The following is a 23,259-nucleotide window of genomic DNA, read 5'->3' on the forward strand; positions in this document are numbered from 1 at the left end:
ATGCAGGTGTTATTGCACTGTGGAGAGGAAACAGCTGTGTCTGTGTGTGTGTGTGTGTGTGTGTGTGTGTGTGTGTGTGTGTGTGTGTGTGTGTGTGTGTGTGTGTGTGTGTGTGTGTGTGTGTGTGTGTACCTGGGGGTAGAAGGCTCCTTTGGTAGACGATGAGCTGCTGGACGAGGCTCCGGTCACATGGTTCCGGTCGTAGAGAGGAGCGCCGCTGCTGCTGCTGCCCATCAGGCTGACCGAGCTCATCATGGACTTACCACAGGAAATACCTGCACACACAGTCACGAAAGACATCGCTTATGAGCTATCTTCTCCTTTCACTGTTTTTATTGTTTTTATTATCACACACACACACACACACAGATCACCGTCCAGGAACAACAACAGAGAGGGTCAGGGCAGGTGAAGAGAGGAGCTGTACATCTTTAAATCCAACACAGGAAATGAAAAGTCAACATAGTACATGGAAAAGGCTTAACCCTTTAAACTGGATATGTATATGCATAAACATTTACACACTGATGTGTTTCTATGTGCTGTGATTCATCTGCCTCGTGCTACAGGTTAAAAAACTCATGAGAGGAGTTTTTTATCGCCTACAGTAGACAAGGACACCAGCAAGGAGCAGGTGAACTACTGTCAACAGAAACTAGAAATCAAAAAACATTCATTGAGTGAAACAAAATAAAAAAGAGGCTTTGTTTTTTAAAAATGCACTTAAGTTATGAAATAAGCAGCCAATGTTTTGGTTAGAGGAACGTCCCTCTTCATGCATCATATCTCCTTCTTTCCCCACGCCCCCTCTCTCAGGAAGTGACTCCTGTTCCTGCACCCTGCATGTGATAACCTGCTGTTACCTTGGAAGGTGCCGTGCTGCGAGCTGCTGGGGGCGATGAAGTTGAGGGGCACGTGAGGCGTGCCACTGATGTACTCGTGAGGAAAAGTCCCACTGGGCCCTTTGTAGCGTCGACACACCACTCGCTGGCAGACGAAATAAGCTCCGCCTATCACAAAGACGAGCAGGATGATGGCGATGACCGGGACGATGGTGTTTGGACCGGTGTTTGGGATGCCACTGGAAGGAGGAGACACGAACTCTGCAGACATGCAAGGAAAAGACAACAGCGTCAGAGACAGCTGTGAGGAGCAGACAGAACCAGTGCAGCAGGGTTTGAAAGATTTACCGCAGGCCAGTTCATCAGATCCATCAGGACAGTCTGAGTAGTTGTCACACTGCTGTTTCTTTGTGATGCACTGGTTGTCTCCACAGCGGAACTGGTTTGGAGGACAGATGGCTGCAGGGTGAAAGAAAAACAACAGAAAAAAGTGATTAAAGAAGGAGAATGAGGAAATACTGTGCAGGTTCAGACTGAAGACTGGAGCAAACAGTGACGTTTGAGACGCTAAAGTTAAAAATGTACAACTCCTTCATCATCCCTCTTGTCATTTTTTCACCTCTGATGGAAAATGAATCATTTTCACTTCTATTCTGAGCTCCATAAAAGTTGGTGACATGTTTTTGTCTCATTTCTTGAAAAAAGTGTCTTATCAGAATTAATATAGGCCAGAAAGAGATATCTTATTTTCAAATATCAAGAGTCAAAAATGCCCTCATGAATAAAACCTATACATTAAGTTTATTTTAACAAGTATATCATCCTCATTCATTTTAAGCAACTCATGTTGAACTAAGACTTCTTTGGACTTGTAAAGTTGTCACAGACATCTTTAAAGAGAAATAAGACAAAAACACTTGCTTTGTAAGGATTTTTTGCAGTGTGCTGTTAAATGCACCGTATCTAATTCAGATGTTTTTGTTCACGTCACCTGTTTGTTCCTAAAACAGTGAAATGAAGCCAATCTACAGACGCAGCCACATTTGCGATGACGCCAACTCTGAGTTTCCTTTCTAACAGCTACATAGGGGAAAATAAGTATTAAACGTGTCAACTTTTTTCTCATTACATTTATTTCCAAAGATGCAATTCAAATAAAATTTCTACCAGACATTAGTATTAACTCAAATAATCCACACATGAAAAGAAATCACAACGTTCAGGTCCATGAATAATGATTATGTGGAATTAAGTGCAATAGCACAGGAAAATAGTTTTGAACAAACTGACTGAGACTCATCTAGTTCTTAATGGAGAAGCCTTTGTTTGCAATGACAGCTTCCAGACGCTTCTTGTATGTTTTAACTAATGGCCCACACTGCTCAGGTGTGATTTTGGCCCATTCCTCAGCACAGATTGTCTTTAAATCTGGAATATTCTTTGGTGCCCTCTGGTGAACCATTTTCTTCAGTTCTTTCCACAAATGTTCAATTGGATTTAAGTCAGGTGATTGACTGGGCCATTCTAACAGATTGATTTTCATTTTCTGAAACCATTTAAGAGTCAACTTTTCCGTGTGCTTTGGATGGTTGTCCTGCTGGAAGGTCCAGACATGTCTCATCTTCATCATCCTGGTGGATGGTGGCAGATTAATTCAAGAATTTCCCCATACATGGCTCCATTCATTGCTCTGTCAGTTATATGAAGTTTGCCAATTTTGGTCTCATCTGACCAGACAACATTCTCCCAGTATTCTACAGGCTTGTCAAGATGCTGTTTAGCAAACTTTAAACCAGCTTCAACATGCCTCTTCTTGAGGAATGGAGTCTTACAGTCTGAGCGTCCATTGAGGCCATGGCAGTGGAGTACATTGTTTATTGTTTTCTCTGTAACAATTGTACCTGCTGCCTTCAAGCCTTTCTGGAGCACTTTCAGGGTGGTCCTTGGCTCGTTGAGTACTCTTCTGACTATCTTTCTGACTCCCTGGTCAGAAATCTATCAAGGAGCTCCTGTGCGTGGCTTGTTGATGGTAAGGTGGTGCTTCTTCCACTTGTGAATAATGGCCCCAACGGTGCTGACTGGAATATTCAGGTGCTCTGATATAAGTCTGTAACCAGTTCCATTCTGATGCTGAGCAACAATCAGGTTGTGAATGTCTTCAGAGAGCTCTTTGCCTTTACCCATCATGAGGTGTGTCGTATTTAACTGCTTGATGAAAAAAACGACCTTTTTTATAGGACCACCAATTTGCTCTAGCCCAGCTGATGTTGGTTTGCACTAATTGGAAGTTCAAGTAATAATTACTGACAGATTTCAGGTGGTATGGTGCATTTCCTTGCCAAAGTATACATCCTTTCCATGGTGTGTTCAATACTTTTTTCCTGTGTTATCGTACTTAATTCCACATAATCATTATTTATGGACCTGAACATTGTGATTTCTTTTCATGTGTGGATTATTTGAGTTAATACCAATGTCTGGTAGAAATTTTGTTTGAACTGCATCTTTGGAAATAAATGTGATGAGAAAAAAGTTGATACATTCAATACTCATTTTCTCCACTGTACAGGGCGCCTGTCAGTCACATGAGCTCAGCTGTGCCTCTTTTTGGACAATCAGACAATCCTAATACCTTCTGAACCAAGCTGTTTTTTGAACCAGGCTGTAAATATGTTTTTGATGCTGTAATAGTCTTTTTTTTTTGCCCTGGTTTCGATGTTTTGGATGTTGCCCCTTTGATTGTCCCTTTACAACCAGAAAAAAAAAGTTAATCAGTGTTTTTCTCCTATGCTACATGTTTTCTGTCACGTTACAGTACTTTATGGACATTTTTCTGCTTCTTCACACCCCACACCTTCAGTTTATTGTTTTATGTTTTAAATCAAAAGTGATAGCTTGACTTCACACCAACAGTCATATGACTCTGAATGATGTGAGCAGCTTTACTGCAGAGACTTTTACTACGTCTGATTTTAAAACTTTCCACCGAGACAGATTTCCCCTACCTGTAACTTTAGGCATTAACTCTGAGGATTGATTAATTATCTCTGGTTTTCATGTTACTGTGAAATGAACATTACAGAATGATGACAGCCTGTTACAGAAAGACAAACATCATAACAGGGTGAAAGTTCTGCCCTGCTCCTCTTAGAAAGATAACTCTGTGGAGATTCTGAGACGTGCGAATAAACAGATCATCTGATGGTCGTAGTAGATACTTTGTTATGGAATGATCCGTCTGTACCTGAGGGGAACATGACTCAGTAAAAACTTCCCGAAGAGCTTTGTGAAATGTGTGTGTGTGTGTGTGTGTGTGTGTGTGTGTGTGTGTGTGTGTGTGTGTGTGTGTGTGTGTGTGTGTGTGTGTGTAGCTCGTTAAACGTACTCTCACAGTCCTGTTCATCTGAGTGGTCAGCACAGTCTGGTTCTCCGTTGCAGCGGCGCTGTGCGTCGATGCAGCCGCCTTTATCACACTGGAACTGGAACGCAGAGCAGACAGGACAGCTCTCCTCATCGCTGCTGTCGTCACACTCGGGGAAACCATCACAGCGCCACGCCATGGGGATACAGTCGATCTCACCTGTGGAGCAGGTGAACTGCTCGGTGGAGCAGGTTGGAGGCTCTGAGAAAAGGAAGAGGAGGAGGAGGAGGAATGACACGTGTGTGAGAGGATCCCACAGTCAGCACAGTGCTCGTTCTGACTCCTTTTAACATGCTAAATGTGTATCTAAAATCACAATGCTGGATGTTCAGACTGAGTACATGCAGATTTTCAAACCTCTTCTTATTCAAATGTTGTAGAAATCACTGAATCTAAACTGATCCAAACACATTGTTATAAAAATAGCACCAGATCCTCACGAGACTTGCTGAAATGATGAGGTCATCACATTAAGATCTGGTTCAAAACACATTGGAAGGGATGGGCCTCAAACACCAAGGTCTGCAGACCTCCAGAGGCCTGGCAAACCAAAGTGGAGGAGGCTTGTGGAGCCAGGAGTCTTAAAGAGACAGCAGCGGAAATGCACTAATTCAGATGGAGGCTGAACTAATGGTTTACTGAAACACCAAAGAGACAAATAGACATTCTTCTAAGCTGCAAATTGTGGAAAGATACTGTGGGGTCCCTGGAGAGACAGAATGAAACCCCACCAAAAAAAAAACAATACCCCCTCTTTAAAGTTTAGATTTTATAGCAGTAAACAGTAGTGCTGTGCATTGGGGGAAACAGTTGGGTGAATGAGTGTGGCCCTGTGGTGTCACTGCAGCGTGCAGCTGGTCTGTTGTTTACCTCCACAGTGCAGCAGGTCCTGCAGTAACACCAGGTGCATGGGACAGGAGCACCGGGGTGTGCCGTCTCCTTTAGCGATGCAGATGTGGGAACAGCCGCCGTTGTCTCGGGAACATGGGTGTGACGCTGCAAAGAAGATACAAAGGGCTCAGACCACAGAAAGTGTCCTGACAAACGCTTCCTCATCAGAAAGGCACCCTGAGGAACATGAGGTGAGTCAGACTCTTTAAAGCAGACTCTAGAGGTCTTTACCGAACTCCTGAGGGTCCATCTCCTCCACAGCGTGGATGGAGGTCAGATATGAGATCCGCCCCTGTATGCGTGTGCGTCCATCTCCTGTCAGTTTGTCCACCCTCTCGATCATCTGCTGCTGCCGGTCGATCCAGTACAGGTGATCTCCCAGGATGGTGAGGCCGGTAGGCTGCAGGATGTTGGAGTCCTGGAGGACGATGCGATTGGCTCCTGAGGGACACAGGTGGAGTAACATGCTGTTATAAAGCAGCGCAGCTGGACCACACAGTTTGGATGTGGAGGAGAACATGGTCAAACGCATGCAGACCTCCTTTCCTCTCCTGTGTCTCCTTCATCACTAAACACCTCACACCATTTCATACTGACCTGTGAGGTCACTGCTCTCGATGCGTTTGAGGTCAGCGTCCACCCAGAACAGCTTTCCCAGCTTGTTGTCCAGAGCCAGAGCCACGGGTCGGATGAGTCCGGTGGTGAACAGAGACTCCCTCTCCGTCCCGTCTAGACTGGCTCCTTCGATCTTGGCTGAGCGCTCCTGAACCGTGGTGAAGTACATGTACCTGCAGAAAGGGCGACACAGACACATGAGAATCAAAGCCTAGCATGTGTTCATCTCCTGGGATGTTCCACCCTTTGACTGCTTCCATCAATCAATCATAGTCAATAAAACTTGGCTTTTTCCACACAAACACCTCGAAAGTAAAAGTGAAAACAGATTTCAACAAAGTAATGTTAAGGAAACAAACAAATATAACCAAAAAAACCTCTTTGCTTTTAAATCTAATGGTCTAATTCCACAAAGACCCCAACCACTCCTCTGAAGGAGTTAAAGCTTCTGCTGCTGAGACAGGAACTAGCTCTGGAACAGACTGAGTAAGAAATGGGAACCAGTATTTTTTCTGTACAGCACTGGAGAAAATGTAGGTATGTGATAACAGGTCAGTGTAAGGAGATGAGGCTTGAGTTGTAAGTGTGATGTTGTTGGAAAGAAACTAAACATGAAAAGGATCAAAATGAATCAGAATCCAACATGTCTGCATCAAACTGCAGCCACCTTACTATAAAACAGCTCCTCACCCTTTCTCAGCGTTGACCACAATGGCGCGGGGTTTGTCCGTGTCGTCCTTCAGGACCACGCCCACGGTGTGCCCGTCCATCCGCTGCACGTTGATGGTGTTGGTGGTCTCACAGGTCCAGTAAAGATGGCGGCTGTAGGGGTCCAGGCTCAGGTCGTGGAGCTGGTTGTCCTGAACGCTGCTGCTCACTATCATGGATGACTGTAGGAGGACACAGAGAGGTCAGAGGTCAAGGCCTCTATCCACAGCAGCGTGATCCCTCTAATTCACAACTTGGACATTTTAGAAATCAGTTTATTTTGTTTGTTAGTTGCCTGGCAGTGTTGTTGTTTCATAATTGAATTTTAACTGAGGTTTCTCCTGTTCAAGCTCATTTGGAGGATCTGTTCTGCAGGTTTTAGATGAATGTATAAGTTTCCTCAGTCAGAGTCTGTGTTTATGCCTCAGAAATGTGAGCAGGTTATGTCACTGGGATGTTACTGTCAGATTAAACATTCTTTCAACATAAAACTTCTGCACATTTCCCCCACATCAGAATGGATTCAGAGTTACATGTGGTAGCACACTGAAGAGGAAACACACTACCATGGCTCCGTCGTCCCTCGCCCTGCGGATGTTCTGCCGTCCGTCCAGCCAGTACACGAGGCGGTCCAGTGGGTCGTAGCTGACAGCACGGACGTTCCTCAGGACGTGGATGGGCAGGATGATGTCGGGACTCTGCTCCCCGAGGACCATCCTGCTGATACTGGCCTTCTGGCTGAAGAGCAGGAAACTAGAGGGAGCTGCAGACACAGAGGAAGAATCAACATCTGCATGTGATGAGGAGGAGCCACGTGAGGTTGAGACTGAGGAGTCAGCTTCAGGTGATGAGGTTAGCATCAAGACCGAGGGGCCGTCCTCTGGATCACCCTGACTATTCTCACACTGAGCCTGTGACCTCTGTGTCTCTGTGTGTCTCTGTGTGTCTCTACTCACAGCTGCAGTTTCGGCCATCAGGGTTCAGAGTATAGTGGGAGGCACAGCGGCACTGAGCACCGGCGGGCGTGGCCAGACACAGGTGAGCACAGTTGCCGTTGTTGTGAGAACACTCGTTGGTTCCTTCCTGACGTGAGGAGTGGAAGACGAGGATGTCCAGCATCAGCTCCAGCTGGCCCTGAGGACGCGGTGAGGAGAAGACAGTTAACAGGTTAATGATGGGTTAACTCCAGTGGGACCCTGTGTCTTTAACCCTCAGAGCTCTATCCAGGACTAAACCAGGATCACATTTCCAGGAGGAGTGAAACGCTCCTCTGATAAAGACTGAGTGACCTCTTTCCGTACCTTCAGAACCACGGTGCGGTTCAGTCCGCTGCGTTTGTCCGCTCGTTCAATGCTGCGCAGGTTGAAGTCGGTCCAGTAGATAAAATCCCGGTACTGAGTCAGACCGAAGGGATGAGGCAGGTCGTCCACGATGATCTCCCTCTGCAGGCCTGGAGGAGGAGTTACAACATGTGAAATAAACGTGGATTAGCTGCTGTAGACTATCAGAATTTGACACACATTTTATTTTAAAACAACTTAAACATATCAGTATGGTGGCCCTGAGGGTCAACTGCACAAGCACTTCTCAAATATTGAAAACATTTCATCAAAGACAAATATTTCACGCAACAAAAACAGGATGGAAAACACCAGTTTACTCATGAAGTAAAAACATCAAGGTTTATGGTGGCCCTGAAGGCCAAGAAGTTCTCAGCCAAAAACGACATTGAACAAAGAAACAAAACTTCCTTTGTGATGTTAAACTGTTTAGTGAAATGTTTGAGGATTGTTTTTGAGGATTGAGGATGTTTGTATCAGAGGTAGCCCACGGTCCCAAAAAGGTTGGTGACCCCTGATCTAAACATGCATGGTGGCTTTATAAACACAGTAAACTGTTAAAACTTTCCCCAAATTTCCTTTTACCTACAGATCATTTTTAGGCCTGGAAACCTGTGAATTTTCAAAGATTTTGATGAAAGCAGATTCACTGTGAGGAGAATGCGTCTGCTGTTTCTCTCTTAAAGGTAGAGTCTGCAGGATTTTCCTGAAAAATACAAGTTCATCTCTTACTGGAATAATTCTGCTCAATTGTCTCCTCTGGGCCTCTATATATGTGTGTCAGTGTCTGTTTCTGCCCCAACCCCCTCCTCTGTCTGTATAGCTGCGTTTCCACCAAGCAGACCAGTTCAGTTCGTCTTGGTACGGTGCGCTTTTTGCGGCGTTTCCATTGACTCATCCCGGGACGGATCCTTAAAAACCGAGACGAGACAACCTACTTTTTTGGGACCCTTTTGTATGGGTGCCAGACTGAACCGATCCGCTCTCTGAAGTCGGAGCAACACACTGCAGACCGTTCATTGGTCAAAAGAATGGTCATTTACCCCCCGACAGCGGCTGCATGTCTCCTGGTGGCTCACAGACTTCTCTGAAACAAAGCTTGATTGCACTTTGTATCAAAGAGCTACATGAAAATCACAGAGAGGACGAAATGCTGCATGTCTTCATCTGTGCTCTTTGTTTACTGTGTCGGGTTTTTCTTCTTTGTTGGATTTATTAACGGGGTAAGCTGCTACGGCGTCGCGCCATTGTGTAACAGCTGCGGCTTCCGGCTTACATGCCGCCTACCATGAGAGGGCACAGTTTACTGTGGAAACACAAACGGTATCAGGCTTAACTGTACCAAACCGTTCCAAACCGTACTGAACTAACCCGGACTGCTTGGTGGAAACGCGGCTTATGTTAATGTTTTGGTTGTGTCAGGATGTTTCTGGTCGGAGAATAGTCATGGTTACATCGATCACAGCGCGCCAAGGGCGTAAGTAACTTTGTGTGTTGAAAACCAAGTGGATGAAGCTAAAACAGAGCAGCTACGATAGTGGGCGTAGCACAGAAGAAGAACAAAAACAGAAGTGAAACAAAACTCCAAACAGATAAAACTTTTTCCTAAACGAGGGTGAAGCTTGGCTCCACTTTCACTCACTTTCAGGAACTTGGAGAGCAGCTCGGGACAAAGAGTGATGTGTGTTAGCTTTATGCTAACCAGGTATGTGTCAATTAGCTAATTAGAAAGAATTAGCAAATAGCTTGTGCTAACGTGAAGTCAGGTGCACTGCTCACTGGTCTCCCCTACGTAGAAACACAATTCTACAGGTGGGTGTGAGCTGTTGTTGGCTTTGATCTAAGGGGGAGGAGCCTAGTTTGAGTGTTGTGTTTATTAATAAGTAACAATGTTCCTGCAGACCCTACCTTTAAGTTATTTTTTAAAATCTTTTGAATCTTTATGACTTTTTAGAGGGGATGGGACAGGTGAACCAGGACCAGAGTGGGCAGTAATGTGGGACACCACTGTTAAAGTATGGAGCTCCTCATAGTGTTTTTTTACTTTTCATCATGTGAAACAGGTTTAAATTTGTTTATGTGCTTTTTGTTACTTGTGTTTTTTAAATCCTAATTGAGAATTATCAAAAATATATTCATGATCCAGTGATTAAGAGCTTGTCTGTAAAAACTGCATATCTAAGATGTTCACTGTGTTGTTGCTTTTATCTGTAACGTGTTAGCACTGATGCTCGGCACTCCTCTGGGTTACAAAGAATAGAATAGAATAGAACCATAGATAGTCAGTCTGTGTCTTCAAACCTTGCATGTTGGTGCTCTCGATCATGCAGGTGTCCAGGTCGGTCCAGTACAGTCGGTGGTCCACATAGTCGATGGTGAGTCCATTAGCCCGTCCCACCTTGTCCACCAGGGTGTTGGTGGTGCTGCCGTCCATGTAGGCCCGGGCGATACGAGGCCGACCCCCCCACTCCGTCCAGTACATGAAGCTGCAGCACAAACACCAGATTACAACAAAGTGTTACACAAACTGCTCCCATCGTGATGCAGAGCCATCAAAGGCTGTAAAATCTCTCTCTCATAAAAATATTTCTCCAACCACATCATTTCTCCCAGAGCCACAACCTGTTTCCACTCTTTAACCGCTGTTTCCTACAAAACAACACAACACACGTTTGTTTTTATTGTCTTCAGCCGTGCGAGCATGAGAGTGTGATCATTAAATGACATCAGACGCCTGGAGGCAGCGCCGCGCAGACAGGTCTGAACCATGACATCATGAAGACATCAGCAGGTGAGTGACAGGAGCCGGGATGCTGACAGGCTGGCACAGGTACACATACACATACACACACACACACACATACACACACACACACACACACACACACACACACACACACACACACACACACACACACACACACACACACACACACACACACTCAGGGTGGGCAGTGTGTCCGGGGGGTTGGCCCTGGATGATACAGTTACAAACAAAGTGGTTTACCAGAATCCAGCCTCTCTCAGCTGGAGGGTTTGGGGCCAAAAGGGGCGTGGCTTTGGCTGTTGTACCTGCATACCATGACGATGACATGGCTACACTCTCACTACCTCAGCCTGAGTGAAAACACACGCTACATGAAGTCATTGGTACAGACTCGCAGCTCTGAGGCACAGGGACCTGGTTGCTGGAAAGTCTGATGTGAATCAGGATGATCTGGATCTGAAACACGTCTCTTTCCAGCCAGGATCAGCTGACCCATCATATGTTTGACCTGCTTTTCCAAAGAAGACGAGGGAGACTGACCGCCCCCTCCCTTACAGCCCTCTATGAGGCCTGTGAGTCAGCTCTAGCTTCCCTTCCAGCACCACCTCCTCTGACCCACCTCCTCTTCTACACCTGGGGTCCAGGACTCACTCAGTGTGTGTAGCTGGTCTTTACGTTCTTAGGAAACACTGTGAGGGCCACAAACTTCACAGAGTCTGAGGACACACTGTGTTTTCAGAGATGATCCTCTGACCTCTGATTGGTCTTTATCAAACTGGACTCAGATATTTCACATATTTCTCAAACCAGTTATTGGACCTGTACAGATTCTGGTCTTACCCGTTAGCTGGGTCCAGAGCCAGGGATCGGGGGTTGTCCAGCGACCGAGGATTATCAAGCTCCTTACAGACCAGAACCTGCCGGTGCTGACCGTCCAGCCGGGCCACCTCAATGCGGTTCGTTCCTGTGTCGGCCCAATAGATGTTTCGGCCCATCCAGTCCACCGCCATGCCTTCTGGGTAGTCCAGCCCAAACTCTATGACGTGTTCCACGGAGCTGCCGTTCATGTAGGCCCGGCTGATGGTCTGAGAGAGACGGACAGCAGCAGAAAGCATCAGTCTCAGCTGAGGGCTGAACTTTAAACGAAGAAGAAGAGATCTGCAGTTTGGAAGAACACAGTCCCTGAGCTTTGACCCTCAGGAGGAATCAGGGACGTTTTCATCATTGTTTGTTTCATTTTTGGCTTTAATTTTGGTTCTGTTACTCCACATAGAATGTTATTTTGTCCGATGATTTTTTTCATGAAAAATCTAAAATTACACATTTCATTTTTTTTTCTAAGGTCAATGATTAACTGGGTCCTCTGCCAAAAACATCTATACAAACAAAACAAAAGTATTTTTGCTATTCTTTGCTCAAATCTTTGAATCATTTTCAGTCCTAACTGAATATATTAAATATTAAATTACTTATATCATTTTCACCCTTTAAATGTACATATTATTAAATGATGTCACTGTCCTTATAAAAACAACAACATACAAAATAGGTGATTTTCCATATCCTAAATGTTGGGGGCGGGGGATTTTTTTTATATCAGGCTCAAAAATACCTGAGATAAGTAATAAAACTGATTTAATGCATCATAATTTTTTTAAGCAGTGTTAGATTCTTAGTTCACAACTCATCCAGATAAACAAAGGACAGAAATGTCACATTTAGTTCCTTTTTGACCACATTTTTTTAAAGCACAGTCATCATGTATTTTCTCTTTTCAGACTCTCATTTTGGAGAAAAATAGCACAATTCGTCATTGTTACTGTTTACTATGAGATTGGACATTTTCCCCACATCTAAACACAATACACTCACATTTCTTATTGGTAAAAACCCAATTAAAATGCAATTGTGCATTTAAATGATTATGTAAAAAAACGTAAATATTTGGTGTTTTTGAAAAGGACGGAAGTTAAGATCTCGGGAAAAGAGGTAAAAATATTAATCTGTAATGATTTTATAGCAGTTGCAGTAAAGGACTGTTTAGACCTCTAATGCCCTCAAAGGGTTGTAAATTAAGAAGCTGACACTTGAAAAAAAAACCCTAACAATGCATCAAATCAGTTTTATTGCTGATGTTATGTGTGTTAAAGCCTGATGTCAAAGAAGAATTCCCACCTTGGCCTGTATGTCCGTCCAGTAAATCCTTCTTTCGGACACGTCGAAGTCCAGAGCAGACGCCTCCTTCACTCCATTCAGAGGGATGGCCACGTCGTTGCTGTTTGTCCCCAGAGAGATGCTCCGGATGTTGTCCCTGATGAAAAATGAGGAATCAGCTGCAGAGGACCTCTGCGTTCATCGTTTTCCTCTCTCAGGAGGAGCAGAGTGTAAATCAGTGTGTGCAGCAGGGGGCTTGAGTTTACCTGTTCGTGAAGAGCAGAAAGGCTTCAGGCACCACACAGGTCTGCAGGTCTGAGAGCAGCTCCATCCCCATGGGACACGCACAGCTGACCGCCTGCTTACACCAGAAACAAAGATGGCTGCACCCGCCGTTATCCTCGGCACAGCCGTTGGTACCTGCAGCAAAGAGCAGAGGTTTGATCCTTCACTATTTCACATCCTGCTCCACCTGCAGGCTTCACCCAGCGTGTTCCTCTGCTCACCGTGAGTCTCCGTCACTTTGGTGGCCTTCAGCCCCATCAGGTCGGGCAGCTGGTCGATGATGATCTCCCGCTCCGCCGTGGCTTTGTGGACCCTCTCGATGCTTCGCCGCTGCCAGTCGGTCCAGTAGATGAAATCCCCCAGCAGAGTGAAACCGAAGATGTGAGGCAGCTTGTCCTCCAGCAGAGTCTGCCTGTTACTGCCGTCCACGTTTATCACCTGAGACACAGAGACAAAGAGAAAAGTATTAAGAGCTGAGAATGAAGAAGGGTTTCTTCTACATGTGCATTCTTTATTTTTAATCCATGATGACGTTTTAAACCTTAGAGGTGAACTTTAAAACAGCACGGAGAAGAAAAACCCATCAGAGGGTCAAACTTTCCCCGTCTCTCAAACATGCAGTGACAGCTGCACTGAAAAGTCCCTGATCTTCCATCAACTCGGGGGTTGTTGCTCTGCTGCTGCCCTGACCTTTGACCCCAGGGAGGGGGTCACCCAGGACCCAGAGGCTGGGGGTGAAGAGGCAGGAAGGGAGGAGGAGGAGAGCTGAAGGAAACAGGATGGAGGGAGAGACTGACCGATGGCATAGAGAGGAGAAAACGGGGATGTCCACAGGAAGACGAGTGTCCAACTGTCAAAAATAAAAGAGCTGAAAAGTGCTTTTAAAGGGGACTTCCACTCATTCTGACAGTAACCCAGCCTGTTTGTTTCCTCATGTGATGACAAACTTAAAGTTCAGCTCCTGATGATGACAGAGGAGCTCCTCTCTTTGTCATAAAAAGCAGGAGTCAGGTGGTCCAGACAGACTTTAGGGACAGATAATGAGATGAAATAAATCAATTCATAAATAAAAAAGTAAGTTACGCCCCAGCTTCAATATCAAGTTTCTGCAACAGAAATCATTTAAAAATGAAACAGAGAATCTGATTTGTAGGGCTGGGATGACGCACTTTTCTCCTGGTTTGATTCTTTTACCATTTTTTGGGGTGCTGGATTGATTTTAACTGCAGCTCTTCAGCTCTGATATTATTTTGTGATTTTTTATTCTCTTATTTCACACCAGACTATTTGAAAAAGTTGGATGATGATGATGATATCCACAGACTAGGAGTGCGCTGATCACAATCTTCTGGCTGATCACCGGTCTTTAAAAAGCCTGACCTGGCGATACCAATTTTTATTTTTCATAACTGACAGCATATGCCTTCAATGTTCCAATTTTATTTTATTGAAAATCATTGAACAATACGCGTGAAACAATAAAATCTTTATGCTTTGACTTAAACAAGTGTCCTGAGTTTTAGGTCTCAGAGCGAAAAGTAACAATGGTTGGCTGTCAGACCTTTCCAGAGGTATATAAGATCAGTTTCATATGTAAGGATGGGCAGATCACCGATCACCGATCACTGATCCCCTAAAATTAAGGAAATCTGCGCATGTCTACTGCAGACTTTATCAGGAGCCATATTTTCCCCAAAAATCCACTGTGAGTCTATTTTGTAGGATACTACACCGGCTTCAAAACAAATATCTTAGTGTTATTTTTACCAATATACAAAGAATTTGTCAGATAAAGCATCTTCTATAAACCCATCAGCGATGAAGAATAGTTATTTTTTCTGTCCTTTCATTATTTTGAATGGTTTAAAGAGTATTTTTAAAATTCATGTTGAAAACAATTAACATGGGGAAAGATTTCAGAGCCCTGTTGTTATAAATAAAAACTTATCGAAAAGGCAGAGATTTATATTACAGCAGAATTTATCACATTTATTTTAGTATTACACCAAAAGTTAAATCACACAGCCGAAGGAAAAAGTGCCTCCATATGATCCACGTATGCTTTAAAAAAGTGACTTATTTGTTTGTATTGGCTTTAATGACTTGAGGATGAAAACAGTTGTGAGATGGTTAACGAGAAGATTTACTGGTGTTTCTTTCTCATCACGTCACTTCTCTCTCACGGATCATCTAACATTACTGTTGTTGTCCTGTAGATGTAATGTCAACTTATTCCAGGAGGTGGCGGTAATTAACTTAAGTTACACCCACAATATACAGAAAAAGAAGAGGAACAGCATCAACGCATAGTTGGAAACAGTATGGTGGACTGGTGTGATGCTTAATGAGATATTTTCCCAGGTCAGAAGGACATTAGGGAATTCTTAGCATACTGCAGATTTTGCTCTTTTTCACATATGACTTACCACCGCTAGTACAGTAGGTGAATTTAAAAACGGACAGTTTCTAGGATTTATTCAGGGGAACTGATATTTAAGTAAAAAAAAATTCCCCCACTGCTGGAGACAAGGGGTACCTTTTGTTCAACCCAGCTTATTAAATTAAGACAGAAAATAAAAGATTTCAAACGAGAACAAAAAACCTTTGAACAAAAAAATCTTGATTTAAAAAATTAAAAAAAAAAAAAAAAAAAAACCTGATACTGTGGATCACTTTTTTTCTGCCACTCCTACTGATTTGACTGCAGTAGAGCTTTGTTTGGTCTGGATGTAATGTCGTACCTCCACCAGGAGGTGACCAGTGCTTCAGAGAGCTATCAGCCCACCACATTACAGTATTACAGAAGAAGAAGAAGAAGAAGGAGAAAAATGCCACAAAACACCAGGCTAAAACTAGCGGTAGCGCCCCCCCCCAGTGTTGAAGAAAAGAAGCCAGAGCAGAAAAACATTAATAAAAATGCAGATCATTAAGTGTCCACTAGAGGCTGGCTCTTGCTGTGTGGCAGCCTCTTGCCACAAGAAATGAATTCAGTTCCTCCAGTGACCACTTTAGGCTGGATCACAAAGCACCAGAAACCACATACACACCCAGTCAAAGAGATGATTCACATGGTGAATCTTGTATGAATGGGGCATGGCTGACCTGACAGACTGATAACAAAAGACCACATTAACTCCAACCCCTTACCCCTCAACAGATCATTAACTTCAGCATCTCACCGTCCCCCTTTTTGATCCAGGAATGGACCTGTACCTGTATAAAGTCTGTCTCATTCACACACTGATGGCAGAGGTATCATCCAAACACATTTAGCAAACACAGACTGACTGACTGACTGACCGAGTCAGAAAAGTTTGATCAAACTTTCACTGACAAGCTGAAAACTTCCCAAAGTGACCGGCTCTGACGTATTCAGATCAGTGTGTGACAGGAAGAACAATCAGCTCTTAGCCTCAGTGTCCACGACAGTGTGTCCGTCATGAGGTCACAAAGACAAGAGGATTAATGATGTTTTATGATTTCTGTTTATTTTTCACTAAGTCCCATAGAAAACAATGTTAGGCAGGGCTCGTTAAATCTCCATTAACATTGTTGGAAACACAGGCAGGTTTGTGTGTGTGAGTGTGTGTGTGTGTGTGTGTGTGTGTGTGTGTGTGTGTGTTTGTGTGTGTGTGTCAGTCACAAGGCATCTATTACTAGCCTGAAAGCGGATACAGGCACCACAGCCAACAGGCAACCCATGTGTGAGTGTGTGTGTGTGTGTGTGTGTGTGTGTGCAGAGAGTGAGAGCTGCGATCTACAAGGCTACAATTAGAGCCCGTGTGCGTCCCTCCTCCTTGTCCCTCCTGCCCTGCGCTTGGGTTATTCCTGGACTGACAGGGACTGAAATAGATGCAGGCTTTTATTTTGGACACACACTCATCTGCAGAGTGTTTTTCTTTCTTCCTGTGGTCTGTGTGTGATGCAGAGTGTGTACTGGAGGGTGCACAAGTGACTCTGCTCTGAAGCTCCTGGCTGACTCTCTGCTGCCAGATCAGACACACGCAAGCAGGAGATTACGTTAGACATGAGCAGCGTGGCGGTGCTGTGTGTCTGCAGAGGCGATGGCTCAGGACGGAGATCTTTGGGAGCCTCAGCGCTCAGATGTTGACGCAGATGTTCTTATAGCTGCTTCATTGAGAGCCCTCTGCTCCTCGCTACGCGATAACCTCACTCTGACGTCCAGAGTCCTGCTTCCTGCAGAATCACAGCAGAGTGCCCAAACAAAGGCAAAATGTAGACTTTCTAAAGGCATGCTAATGCTGCAAAGCAAGGTTCATTCACTCCGTGCACACAGGGAGCAGTGTGCCTACGTCAACTTACATGTTACAGGCACCCTCCTGTGGTGTTTAAAGGTACTGCAGGTCTACGATCAGTACTGGTAACAACAGAAGCGCCTCTCTTTTCCAGATCAGTCCCACTCAGACAGCTCAAGTATCTTAGACCAGAGCGACTATTTCTTCTCTTCTATAGCGGATTCATTTTACAAAGTGATGTCAGATTAGGACGACACATTCAAAGAAAACAGACTTTACTACCATGAGCGATGAGACAGCCAAGCTATGAAAGGCTAACGCTATGCTAATGTTACAGTAATAAGAATTCATATGACCATAAGGTTAGCTTGTGTAGCTAATGCAGCTCCTGAATGCAGCTTAGCTGTCCAATCTTTCATGAAATGCAGTTCATTGTAGTGAAGTCTGTTTGCTGTGTGTCACCCTGCTCTGATATCAGTGTAGTTATTATTAGCTGTAGCTGTTGGTAACCAGTGTTAACTAGAGCATTTTAATAAGCAAAAATACAACAATTAAAAAACATGGCTAATATTTACGCGGAGGAGCAAAGGATTGGGTATCTTATTAAAAAAGTATCCATATCATGGGAAATTTGTCATACCCCTGGTTCCAAGTGAGGCCCTGGTTTGTCTTCGTCTTAACGGCTGTGTAGCTTTTAACCTAATATCAAAGTTATGGAGTATTGGGACACCCCTTTACTCAACATGCATGCTTAGGGATGGGTACCTTTCACAGTTGACAGTACTCCAGGGTACTAATTTTTGGTAATTTTGTGTGTTAATTTGGTAATAAATATGAATTTGTTTAATAATAAAATCTCTAAGTTTTCAATTTAACATATTTGATTTTTAGTTTATAATCTCCCAATGCTGTGTTCATGTCCTGCATGAAAAATTTCCTACTCTTCCACTCCCTCACAGTCACAAGGATGCGTTTAGGTACCGTTCGATTTTATGTGAATTGGTACTCAGACTGCAGACAGAATTTGGTCGGTACCTATGAAAGTACCCATCTCTATGCGCGCACAAAACCAAGGGCTAAAGGGTAGAATAGGGATTGGCCCTTGATCTTAATAATTGCAACCGGTAATTCAGTTGACAAACTGAGCACCATGAAACAAAGGCTCTAACTTTTAGGGCACGGTCACATTGGCCATATGAACCTTGCCGTACTTAAGCACAATCGCCCCCCGCAGTGTTGTTCCCCCCACTGGAGAGTACTGCCAGCGGTCAAACTGCTCCCCACTATTGTTTAAAAAGGTTTGTTGAGAGGAGCGGTCAGAGCGATCATACCTGATGGATCATACCTGATAGATCATACCTGATGGATCATACCTGATGGATCATACCTGATGGATCATACCTCATGTCCACATGCTTGTGTTAAGGGCTGCATGATACAGCCTAAAACCAATATCTCAATATTTTTAGACTGTACTGCAGTGCACACTATCCATTCTGATTTCTCCTCTAAATCACTGTATAAAATACAAGTTCAACCCTTTGATGCATAAAAGTGTGCATAGACGAAATGAGTGAAAAGAGAGAGTAGAAAATGAAACTTAAGTAGGCTACATGTTGTCATGTTCGCTTCTTATGGAGACCTGGGGGAGAATCTGGCAGGGATCATCCAGGCAGCAAAATCCCACAAAATGCAGCTGACGACCTGAGCAAGCAACTTTTTTCTCCTCTCCTGATACAAAAACACACATGCGCAGGAGAGCTTTCTGAGTGGGTGGGTGGGGGAGTGTACTGCTGGCTGTTAGAGGAGAATAAAAGAAGCAAAACACTGAAGTGAATTGTATACCAACATCTTACAACATTTAATTGCTTGTACTTGATGATCCCAATTTAGTACAAATAATCAAGTAAATGTTTTAAGTAATTATCTGTACTTGATGGTCCCAATATAGTCATTCCATACACCACACATGCAACAACCCGCGATATATCAAGTGTATTTGATAAATCTACACCTCGTGCATGGAGTGAATTGTGCTGAAGCCCACCTCTACCAAGTGTGCCACAGCAGAGAAGTGAATAATGCTCAAGCATGGCACGCTTGTGGTCACACTGGCAAAACGAACTGGGCCTTAGGGTTGAAGTGTGTTCAAACACGGTTTGGTTTGATAATGTGGCAGTGCCCTCAGAAACATGCTAACACATGGAGAGTGGAGTGCATGTAATATAAAAATCTCTGGAAAAAATCACATGATAGTGTTTTTATATTAAATGGAACTAAATGTTCAGTGTGTGTGTGTGTGTGTGTGTGTGTGTGTGTGTGTGTGTGTGTGTGTGTGTGTGTGTGTGTGTGTGTGTGTGTGTGTGTGTGTGTGTGTGTGTGTGTGAACAGGCCTCACTCTGCACACTGACGAAGAAGTGAAGGAAACACAGAAAGGAGAGAAATTCACAGTTATGCATGGATGCCAACAGACACAGACTTCTTTGTCCACACACACACACACACACACACACACACACACACACACACACACACACACACACACACACACACACACACACACACACACACACACACACACACACACACACACACACACACAGGAAATAGTCTATTGGGGGTTGAACCTCTGAGTCCACACTTGAGGGGAACAACTGCAGAGACATTTTCAGCCGTCAGGAGCCAAGAACAACTCTTACTACACCTCTGTCTGCGTCCATGAAAAACAGAATGTCCTGACTCAAACAAAGGATGGATCTGCTCAGAGCTGAGAGTTCCAGTAACTCTGGATTTCGCTGAATAAACTGCAGATTGGACTGGATGCAGCCGACCGCTGCAGCTCAGGTTTCTTCTCCTGCTGAGGACGGAGCAGCCGAGCCAGAAGAATGAGTTGATGCTGCGATGAGCAGCCGTGTTTCCAGCTATCTGTTGAGTGAATACTAATTTAAATAGCCATTCAGAGGGCGGGGGTGAGCAAACAGAAAAAATAAACCATTCACTTTGATGGGCCTCTGATCCAAGGGAGGTTCCCAACCCCTCCACAAAAAACCTATTCATTTATCACTGTGACACAATTAGACATGGCCATCCCAGTGAAAAGATGGCAGAGAGACTCCCTTTCTCTGCCTCTCCTCCTCTCCTGCTCCCTCTTTCTCTACGCTGCCTTTTTCACCAAGAATTATGCACTGGGAGCGTGATTTTTTACCCCCGTCTTTCTTCATTTCGGCTGTGAGAACGTCTCATTTCTTGATGGACACGGAGGAGGAAAAAAAAGAGGACAAAAAGACAGAAAGAGGGAACAGGCACAAAAGTAACAAAGGTCTGATCGGACACGCAGGCAGAAGTCAGAGCGTCGCAGGACACTTCACATATGCTCACACACACATTCAGTGATAAACACACACGCACAGGGGGAGGAGAATCTCTGAAAACTCTGAAACAAAAACACACAGAGACACGTCCTGAGAGCTGCTTCATTTACCTGATAAACTCAGGGACCCAGCAGCTGCATGGCTGCAGCATGAGTCACGTCGGGTGTGGGATCACAGAATTCACCTCATCATCAAACTGATCAAACTGATATCAAGGCTCCAGATGACCTGAATCTTTTGTCACCTGGTCTGATAAGCTTTCTGTTATTTGGTGAAAAGACGTGACTCGTCTTTTAGTGATGAGGAAATAAAAGATCTTATTTCCTGTGAACTATTTGCTCAAAATCAACTTGCTTTCAGTGATTTCATTATAAAAAAAACTTTCATTCCAACATGTTCCTGACAGGAGACTCTGTTTTCTCAGTCTTTCAGTGTGGAGCTCTGTCTCACCTGGAACTGCTGATCTGAGAGAAGAGTATGTCTAACTCACAGCTGTTCTGTGCATGTGACCACGTGTCACAGCTGAAACTCAAACTATGATAAATACAAGGAGTGACCATCTGTGATACTGTAAACAAAGGCATAACCACACTGATTTCTCAAAGAGGGGTGTTCTGCTTTCTCCTGCTTTAAACATCATATAAAGTATCAATGCTGGATGTTCAGACTGAGCGTGTGCAGATGTTCAAACCTCTTCATATTCATCTGTTGTAGAAATCCCTGAATCTGTCCGTAAGTTAGGGCCTCTAAACTTCTTTATGGCACGTTGGATGGGTGGGACTCAAACACCAAAGTTTACCATTAGCTCGGCCCCAAAAGGCCTCCAGATGGCTGGCCAATCACAGTGAAGGGGCTTTGTTGAGTGGGGAGCCTTAAAGAGACAGCAGTGTTGGAGACAGAGGCTGAATGGGGGTTTTCTAAAACAGCAGGGAGAGAAAAGGGATTGTTTGGAGCTCATTTACAGTGAGGGATGTTTGATACCACTCTTTTTTAGACCGATAGGAGGACTCACCAATACCAAGTACTGATACCAATCCTGGTATGGAGCATAGGTGTATCCCACAAAGCTGGATCAGTATTGGTGGGAAGGGGCTGATCCACGTTACTGATTCAGGCAACCAGCTCTATACCTTTTGTTTTTTTACCGTCACGCTCAGCTACTTGATACCAAATGTTACCTCTGATGCACTTTCTTAGTTTTTTGCTGTGTTACCAGTCTACAGGGCAACAAAGTCAACACTGAATAGTAATTTCTGTACATTCTGCAGCTTTGTGTAGCTGGTAAACACTTAGATAATCTATAGTTTGAATAAACAATAACTTCAGGAATTCCATATACTCTTTTTTTTGTCATTTACCCAAACTATTATCAGTCTTATCACAGTATGCCATGCAGGTTATTATCAAACACTGGTATCGGATCGGTATTGGAACCAAAAAAGCAAAACAAACAACTGTCAGAGTTTTATTCATTTATTCTAAATAAACTGAAGTTCAAAATAAAACAGCTTAACTGTTAACTTTTCTTGGTTTAGACATGTTGTTTGAACAGGACCTGACAAACATTTGCTGTGGAGTCAAACCGCAGCAATGTACAGTCCAAAGAGACGTACAACACAAGCAAGAATTTAGACAGAAGGGAAAACCTAGTTAGTGCAACAAACTGCAACAAGTTATTCATCTGCAGGTGCTGCCATTAAGTGCAAGAAGATTATTTTTCTAAGTTGAATAATGTGGCCATAACTAACCACAATTAATCGCTACAACAATATGTTTCACTTTCAGCAACATTCAATGATCAGTGCTAAATATTGACTTAGATCTGGGTCTGAGACCTTCTGACTCATTCTACCCCTGAGGACAAAGAGGAGAAGGCTCAGGTTAAGGGCCTAAGTGTTCCCTGAACAGATGAGTCTTCAGACATCTCTTAAAGTAGAAAGGGACTCTGTGTAAAGTTAGGTAATGAATTTCACTATTTGGGAACAACAGAGGAGAAGGGTCTGGCTGGAGAATTAGAGCCACGCTGGGCTGGGAGCACCAATGTAGCCCCAACTACTGGCAAGGAGGACTTACTTCATGCAAGGTGTTTTTGGCTTGAGTATCGTCTGTTGATAATGGCCAGATACTAGAGGTCGACCGATATGGGTTTTTTGGGGGCCGATGCCGATGCTTTCCAAATTTGGGCAGCCGATGCCGATATGCATAGCCGATTTTTCCAATTTGATATTCAGGCCAATTGTTAAATAAATATATATTTATCACATTTTTGTGAAACGCAGCAATTTCTGAGCAACTAAAAGAAATCTATTAGAACAAGTCGTGTCCAGTCCTCTGAACATTTATTCAGCTTTCAAAACAATGAAATATTTTGTCTGATTAAACACACAATGTAACAAGCAGTGGTAAACATTCACACTCTTCTTAAAATGTCAAAAAAGAAATTTAAAATTATTAATATAATTTGAACAAAAGTATGTAATGTATCCAACTGGTACCACAAGTTTGAGGTGCTCATCTTTTTTGTGCCTGATCAAAAATTGCGTCATTTTATACAACGGATCAAAAATCTGCTTTTTAAAAGAAAATACGGCCGATGGCCGATAGAGACA

The 23,259-nt window shown here is 43.8% G+C and overlaps 1 protein-coding gene across 1 annotated transcript in view; it reads right to left on the reverse strand.

Moving 5' to 3' along the window:
- Positions 1 to 23,259, reverse strand: part of lrp5 (low density lipoprotein receptor-related protein 5) — a 79,217-nt gene that overhangs the window by 7,693 nt on the left and 48,265 nt on the right. Inside the window, exons 12-27 of the mRNA XM_074677283.1 lie at positions 13,245 to 13,461; positions 13,005 to 13,158; positions 12,760 to 12,895; positions 11,425 to 11,669; positions 10,119 to 10,303; positions 7,779 to 7,927; positions 7,434 to 7,611; positions 7,044 to 7,240; positions 6,460 to 6,659; positions 5,752 to 5,942; positions 5,386 to 5,595; positions 5,134 to 5,259; positions 4,228 to 4,464; positions 1,191 to 1,301; positions 864 to 1,103; positions 133 to 275 (exon numbers count right to left, since the gene is read on the reverse strand). Of these exons, the coding sequence (XP_074533384.1) occupies positions 133 to 275; positions 864 to 1,103; positions 1,191 to 1,301; positions 4,228 to 4,464; positions 5,134 to 5,259; positions 5,386 to 5,595; positions 5,752 to 5,942; positions 6,460 to 6,659; positions 7,044 to 7,240; positions 7,434 to 7,611; positions 7,779 to 7,927; positions 10,119 to 10,303; positions 11,425 to 11,669; positions 12,760 to 12,895; positions 13,005 to 13,158; positions 13,245 to 13,461 (2,919 nt within the window). The remainder of the gene's footprint in view (positions 1 to 132; positions 276 to 863; positions 1,104 to 1,190; positions 1,302 to 4,227; positions 4,465 to 5,133; positions 5,260 to 5,385; positions 5,596 to 5,751; positions 5,943 to 6,459; positions 6,660 to 7,043; positions 7,241 to 7,433; positions 7,612 to 7,778; positions 7,928 to 10,118; positions 10,304 to 11,424; positions 11,670 to 12,759; positions 12,896 to 13,004; positions 13,159 to 13,244; positions 13,462 to 23,259) is intronic.

The sequence above is a fragment of the Halichoeres trimaculatus genome, unplaced genomic scaffold (assembly GCF_033239565.1).
Source record: "Halichoeres trimaculatus isolate MK-OKI-2021-1 unplaced genomic scaffold, fHalTri1.1 fHalTri1_scaffold_10, whole genome shotgun sequence".
Lineage (NCBI taxonomy): Eukaryota > Metazoa > Chordata > Actinopteri > Labriformes > Labridae > Halichoeres > Halichoeres trimaculatus.